Here is a 7,831-nt window from a genome sequence, read left to right on the forward strand (position 1 = left end):
GTGTATAAGTTAGTATGATAATAAATAATACGGATATGATATACAAAATTGTTTGATTCACAATATTCTCTGGTTCCAGCACTGTTATGCCATAATAATTATCGCACTCTTTGTTTTGTTTATTCCCGTTTGTAATCAGCTGTTCGACAGATTGTCTGTCATAGTTTTTTCTTTTGCTTGAAACCTACCAATATGGCTGTGGCGCTGCGATTTGGTTCAAATTTCTTAAAAAATAACATAAATTATGTGCAAAATATATGCAAAATCACAGATAGTTATGCAGCACAAATTGTAATTATCGAAAATCTTTGAATAGATATCATTTCATAATGTGTGTCCTAATATAATGTTCCTAACCTAAATCTAATTTTTAGCAAGCAAGCCGCAACTTTGGAACTGAGGTAACCGTCAAAGCTGCACCCCTAGCGGTGAAGAAACAGAAAGTTAGTCAAGCCATGAAGGCGTACCTCGAACGTGCTCGCGAGAATGATGAATTTATGAAAACTCAGAAGCTGGAGTATCAAATTGGTAAGAGGCATTTGGCGAATATGATGGGAGAAGACCCAGAAACGTTTACGCAAGAAGATATCGATGTAAGTAATCATGATTAGTTGCTTAATGAAATTTATAATTTGATTTTTCTTTTTTTTAGAATGCCATCGAATATTTATTCCCCTCTGGATTGTTTGATAAGCGTGCACGCCCTCTAATGAAAAGCCCTGAAGAAGTCTTTCCAGCGCGTAAAGCAGCAGAGTTTGATGAAACAGGCCGTCCCTTTCATAGTATGTTCTACACTGGACGACCAAATTTCTTTAAATTATTATACGTAGGTATTTCGATCGTCGATTATTGATTATTTTTAACCAAAAGCAATTTACTTTAGGACATTGTTGAGGAGATGAATAATTTACATGATCTTGAGGAACGCTTGTTGCGCCGAGGTACACGCGCGGACCCAAATCAAAAAGTGTAAGTTTAAATTATCTCAAACTTATAAGTAATAATACTAATTTTATTTAAGTGACTTCACTGGATTCCAATGGTTAACCAAGGATCAACTCGAAGCAATTCTGGTAGAACAGATAAACGATTTGGAATATACAAATTTCACTAATGCAATGGATCGTTTAGTGTCGCTTCCATTTTCATATAAAAGTCGAGATTTTATCAATAAATTTGCCAAACCATTGCTGGATCAAACCAAACAACTGGAGATACCAAAACCACAATTCGATGCTGAAGGTCGCCAATTTGTTACGACATATGGTGTGTAGTCTTAAAATAACCTGATTTAAACAAAAGAAATGAATTTCATAAATTTTCTTTTAATTTAGAATGCTTACGTAAGACAGCACGCGGCGATGTTACTGTTCGCCTACCAGGAACTGGAAAAATTACAATTAATGGTCAAGACATCACTTATTTCGAAGAACTACAGTCCCGTGAACAGGTGAGTTTCTTGTATATTATTTTATACCTGAGAGGCATCTTTATACGTAATAAGAGATACACACAAATAACTAGAGAAATATTAATGCTTGTATATACATATGTCCGTCCCTTGGCTGTTGAAAAGAAGTAAATACCTGCCAAAATGAACCGAAAATATTTGATAATCATGCCTCTCTTTTAGAAAGAATATTCTTTTACGTGCTAATTATTGTTATAAATTTTTGTCGCATTGTCGCATTGAGGGGTATGGCCTCAACATTAAACTTCCATGATAGCTTTCTATAAAAGTTGGGGCCAAAGTACTTCATCCAAGGAGATAGAACAACAACCTGACGGGCACGAGCACTGCTCCCCTTCGCCACAAATGTTCTGTCGCAGAGAAGCATATATATGAAGCTTTCCAGAGCACTAATCACCGCTTCAGGCCTCACATTATTGAATGCTCCCTCAATGTCGAGAAATATTCCCACCGCGTAATCCTTATTTAAAAGGGCACGTCCATGACACAATGGCGTGCGAAATAGTGTCCACCGACTTACCTTTGTTGCCTAATAATAGTAGCATAACACCTTAACAGATTGCTGAGGTTGCGCAGGTATGATGCCATCAGGTCCAGAGGACTTTAATGGTTTTAATGAATTTAACGGTCATGTGAGGTGGCGTTAGCCCGACTTCTGGAAAGTGAAAGACTTCCCTGCATGATGCCCAGTCACCATCCTCGTTAACCATAGTATTTGGATTTGTCGCGAGAATGCGTCTAAACTTTGAGAATTCTGCATGAAACCCTCTTGGCGTTCTTTATTTTCGATTTCTTCCGATTTTTTCTGAACTCTCTACTGGTACTTGATTTAAAGGGTGATAAATTTCAAGGTTCCCTACTTTTTTAAAGAAAAACAACAACAGAAACTTCAAATTTAACGGGGAATGTTTATTATCATCCGAAAGACAATTCTTTGGCATTTATTTTTTGAATATTATTATTTTTTATTGGCGCAGACATTCGGTTATAGCCGAGTTTAAAACAGCGCCCCACTCGTTACTTTTTTTCGTAATTTGGCGCAAATTCGAGACACTAAGTGCAGCCAGGCCCTTCGCCACCTGATCTCTCCAACGGAGATCTTACTCTTGCTCTGCTTCCCCCGGCGGGTACTGCGTCGAATACTCTCAGAGCTAGAATGTTTTCATCCATTCGGACAACATTACCTAGGCAGCGTAACCGCTGTCTCTTAATTTACTATGTCAATGTCCTCGTATAACTCGTACAGCTCATCGTTTCATCGAATACGACATTCGCCGTAGCCAATGCGCAAAGGACCATAAATCTTCGCCAGAACCTTTCTCTTGAAAATTCGTAACGTGGACTCTTCAGATGCTGTCTAACTCGACGAAAAGGTGGTACTTACCTGAAGACACTATGATAAGGTTAAATCATTTTGTTGACGGTGAGATTCAGTCTTTCTCACAATACGCTCGATAACACCTTATATGCGATGTTGAGGAGGCTTATCCCACGGTAGTTGGCGCAGATTGTGGTTTCTCCCTTTTTCGGGATTGAAAAGAGCACACTTAAATTCCAATAGTCGGGCATGCTTTCGTTCGACCATATTCTACAAAGAAGCTGATGCATGCTCCTTATCAGTTCTTCGCCGCCGTGTTTGATTAGCTGAGATACAATCCTTCGGTTTCTCTCCAATGCGACACAGCACTCCTCTTTGTACCAGCTGTTCTTTTGAATTTTCCGAATACCAATGGTTTCGTTTGCAGCTGTACGTAAGGAGCTTGAAATGCTGTCCCACAGTTCCCTTATACCGAGGTGCTGACGAGTGCTCTCAGAGAGCAGGAGCGCAAGTCGAGTAGAAAATCGTTCGGCTGTCTGTTGTGATTGTAGCTTCTCAACGTCGAACCTTCCTTGTGTTTGTTGACGTGCGTTTTTGCTGCACAGAGGCGGGTGCGATTGAACGGCGGTGGTGTCAGCATTTATTTTTACGAAGAAATCAAATAGTTGAGCTGTGGCACCTTCCCAATAAAGGACCGGTCATTCCAGGTGTATGCTCTTAAATTGTAATCCTTAACACATTTTCAGGGTTCGTAATCCGATGCTGTTTTGTTCTTTTCATTGGGAGTGTTTTTACGTGGCGGGTTCCAAGCCCAGCGCACAACCCTGGCGAGGGATAGTTCGCCCTCAATCGGATATTTTTTGGCTACCAAGAGGATACTTGGTCTAAGACCGGAAGTCGTAAACTGCTTGAGCCATATGTATAGTAAAATAATTGTTTCTGGCCATTCCCAAGTGAATAGCGATCAGAGAACTTTCCTCACTTGCCTGAACTTCTACACATGGCTCCATCCATTTTTTTTAAAGATTATCTATTTCAAATATTTGCCATGGCTATCCCCAATAAGTCTGTCAAAAAAAGACTATTGAAAAAATTATCTCTATTTGGATCACCTGTTACAAAGTTAGGTCCTTTCTCACAAATTAGCTGCGCAAATAGAATCAAATTTTTATTCAAACTGTCACTCAGTTGGGTTAAAAAACATCAATTCAATTCGATTTCAACATTTTAATACATAACTTATTTCTTTATTTATAATCTTACTTTATTATTTAGAGGTGCTACAAACGACATTAGGATGACCAAACCATTGTACTTATGTGTAATAAGCTGTAAAAAGGTATGCGTTGCTTGTCCGCTAGTTCTTTCCAATTTCACTGCACAGCTTCAAAGTAGCAAATTAAAATTTTATATCAGAATACCGTGGGGTACAGCTAAACTATGAATCATAACATACAATCGAAGTGTAACCAATTAAAAAAGCCATAAATTCGGTTTGGAAAATTATTTTTATTTATTTTAAAGTACAAAATGTGTGAAAATAATCATAAATTCAGGACCAATTCACTTTTGCTCGATATGACCATCTTTTGCCTTAACTATGGCCTTGAGACGGTCAAAAAACGAATCGCAAGCTGCCCGAATGTGACTTGCCGGTATTTTTCCCACTCACGTACAATGGCTTTCTTCAGCATCTCGAGACTGGTGTATTTTTTACTTCGGACCTTGCTCTCTAAAATGGCCCAGAGAGAATAATCCGTTGGTGGTCGTAATGAAGTTCGGAACGTTGTTTTTCAGCCTTTCTTGGTTCACTCGCGCTTTGTGAGACGGTGCTGAGTCTTGTTGAAACGTCCAGGGTTTGCGACCGAAATGTTCTTTTGCCCACGGCTTCAAAGCAGCCTTCAGAACCGTTTCTCGATAATACATCGTATTTACTTTGACGCCAGGCTTGATGAAAACAATTGGAGAGCGCACATCTGCGGTGACAGCGACCCAAACCATTATTTGTGGCGGATGCTGCCTCCTGGTGGCCAACCGATGACTTAGATTCTCGTATGAACGGTCGGTCAAGTAAACCCTATCGTTTTGAGAGTTTACGAATTGCTCAATTGGAACAATTTTTTCGTCAGAAAACACAATGTTCGGAATTTGACCGCTTCGGCCAAGCGAAGCAATTGCTTCGCTCTCTCAAGTCTTACTTGTTGCTGCTTCGGTGTGAGATCATGGGCCTTTTGGAACTTGTAAGGCTTGACCTTGAGCTCATTTTTCCATATGCTGCGGTCGGATATTTTCAGTTCTTTAGCCATTTGATTGGCACTTCGTCGTGGATTTCGCTCAAGTCGCTTCTTCACTTTCTGAACCATCTCACGTGACGTTGCAGTTTTTTGATGACCAGTTTTTTGATGACCACCATGGCGGTTTGCGATGCTGCCAGTATCATTGTAACGAGTGATGGTGCGATTAACAAAAATTTTATTCACACTAAGGTGTTCGAGCTCACGAACTATTACGGGCTGTGATTTTCCAGCTAAATATAAAGCAATCACGCTATTACGTTTGAATTCCATCGCTGATCACTTTTTTTGCGTTCACTTTTGGCAAAACGCTTTTGTACACTTGTGAACAATACTCCGAACTGTCATTCAGCAAATTTATAAACAGCTGATTCCAGTGCGACAGCTGCGCGAACGGACCCTTCCACTTCGAGTGCCGGACCCTGTATGTATATCCTATTATCATCTTCAATCTTCCGTTATAAACAGTTTTGTCAATTTGGACCGAACGTGCGAGTATACAAGGTGCGTTTCAAAGTAAACAGAACTTAAAAAAAAAATGTTTTTTCGGCAAAATCAATTTATTTTATTCAAAATAGTCTCCTTTGGCTGTTGCAGCTGTTTGCACGGTCCAAAAGCATGTCGAACGAGTTTTTTAGCTCGTTGGCCGGTATGGCCGACAGTGTGCCGGTGCAAGCCTTTTGAATGGCCTCTACGTCTGCATAACGCTTTCCTTTCATGGGCAAATTAATTTTTCCGAAAAGGAAGAAGTGCCACGGTGCCATATCAGGTGAATACGGGGAGTGGTTAGTGGTTAAAATGCACTCTACTACGGGATAGGCAATCAATGGCATCAAAGGCATGGAATATGTTTCTATGTCACCGAACGAGTATTTTCGGGAAGACATTTCTTCTAACTCGCTCATACTCACGCTATGGACATCAATTTCCTTAATTTTTTTGTTACACAATGAAGTACACTCCACACTATATGCTGGTTAGATTTTTTCATTCCAATTTCATTGAATTAGAATGCATACATGTCTGTTGTTGTTCTTTGCTGTTGTTTTAACGGATGCCTAATCCCTGTAAGGATAGTAAGGGTTAGCTAAGTTGTCGTCAACGTCATCCAACGGAAGGTCTAAGAAAGTGCTATTTTGACGGGGTTGGACCAAAGGAAGAGGGGTGTCAGATGAGTAGAGTTGGTGGGACATACAAAAAGGTGGCCAGTGTCATGCGGAGGCTCATTGCACGCCGAACATATATTGGATATATCGGGGTCTATTGTGGATAATTAGGAGTTTAACCTGTTTACATTATCCAGAACAAAGCTGCGCAAGGGTCACTCTAGTTTCTCGCGGCAACTCGAACGCTTCGTCTGCAACGGATGATGGTTTGATTCCAAATACGCCATTCACTGAAAGGGAGTCGGTGAAGGTGTTGATGGCTCCACACCCTGTGTATGTCTGAAATTTGTTGCGTCCAAAATCGGCTCGGCTTGTGATGTCGTCATCGTAGTTGAGGAATGACCTCTTGATATTCTTATGAGGCGGTTCCGTCCCAAGCAGGTGACTGCGAAGATGATTTCTGTAAAAGCACCCCAGCAGCAACTGTTTGGAGAGTAGTTCATTATGTTCTTTAACTGGGAGCATAAGGGCATCACTATGCAGGTGTTCGATAGGAGACATGAAGAGGCATCCTGTCGTAGATCGGAGTGCAGTATTCTGACTGGTCTGGAGCTTCCTCGTCTGCGTTTCATTGCATCGAGGCGACCATATTGGGTAGTTTAGGACCGGGCGTCCGACTGCCTTGTAAGTTGCCAACAACGTTTCTTTGTCTCTTCCCCATGTGCTGCCTGCTAGCGACTTGACGATTTTGTTGCGGCTCTGTATATTGGCGATAATCGCGTTCGTATGAGGAGTACAGGAGCACAGACTGTTAAAAGTCACACCTAAAATTTTAAGATTATTGATAGTCCGAATCTTGACGCCATCGACTGCAATATTAAGATCAAGTCTGTACTCCTTCGTCCAGTTTGTAAAAATGGTCACTGTGAATTTAGTGAGGGAAACCGTTAAGTTCCGTACAAAGAAAAAGCGAGAAAGGTCGGGGAGATAGCCGTTTACCTTTGAACACATGCCATCGATTTCATATTCCGACGTCAATATCGTGTTATCATTAGTTTACGATGTGATGGAAACTCCCTCTGGTGGCTGTGGGAGGTTTGAGGTATAGAAGCTTAACAATAGCGGGGAGAGGACACCACCCTGCAGAACATCTTGTTTAATTCATTTCAATTTTGTGTTCAAGTAGTTCATGGTCCACCTCTTCAGTCCTGGAGGGAGAGTAGTTTTTTCGATGTACTACAGTAGCGTTGTGCACTGACTATGTCAAAGGCTTTTGACAAGTCCAGCGTTACGATGATTGTTCTCTCACAGGGTGGTTTTTGGTTAAGGCCACGAACTTTCTGAGCGTTTATGACGCTAAGTGCTGTGGTGGTACTGTGTACATTTCGGAAGTCATGCTGGTGGTTGCTAGGCGCAGGTGGTGAGTGATGGTTGGGAGTAGCACGGCAAGTGTCTTCACTACTGGAGAGAGAAGAGTTATCGGACGATGGGACTCCCCTTTGTTGGCGGGCTTCCCAGGTTTCAGTAGTGGAACCACTCTTCCGACTTTCCGCACATCGGTAAGTGTCTTCACTACTGGGGAGAGGAGAGTTATCGGACGATAGGACTCCCCTTTGTTGGCGGGCTTCCCAGGTTTCAGTAG

General features: G+C 41.3%; 2 protein-coding genes across 2 annotated transcripts; one reads left to right on the plus strand and one right to left on the minus strand.

Moving 5' to 3' along the window:
• The first annotated feature begins 192 nt into the window (after positions 1 to 192).
• LOC120766352 (28S ribosomal protein S9, mitochondrial-like) lies at positions 193 to 4,085 on the plus strand. The gene is made up of 8 exons (XM_040091781.1): positions 193 to 214; positions 272 to 291; positions 375 to 593; positions 653 to 826; positions 884 to 969; positions 1,022 to 1,266; positions 1,335 to 1,450; positions 4,065 to 4,085. Exons 1-8 carry the CDS (start codon positions 193 to 195, stop codon positions 4,083 to 4,085), a joined length of 903 nt encoding a protein of 300 aa, XP_039947715.1.
• Positions 4,086 to 6,141: 2,056 nt separating this feature from the next.
• Positions 6,142 to 7,242, minus strand: LOC120766355 (the record flags this gene model as incomplete). The annotated part of the gene is made up of 2 exons (XM_040091785.1): positions 6,142 to 6,148; positions 6,518 to 7,242. Coding segments are annotated over 2 exons (732 nt in total), but the record flags the coding sequence as incomplete, so codon positions are not given.
• Between the last annotated feature and the right edge of the window lie 589 nt (positions 7,243 to 7,831).

The sequence above is a fragment of the Bactrocera tryoni genome, chromosome 1, assembly GCF_016617805.1.
Source record: "Bactrocera tryoni isolate S06 chromosome 1, CSIRO_BtryS06_freeze2, whole genome shotgun sequence".
In the NCBI taxonomy this organism is placed as follows: domain Eukaryota; kingdom Metazoa; phylum Arthropoda; class Insecta; order Diptera; family Tephritidae; genus Bactrocera; species Bactrocera tryoni.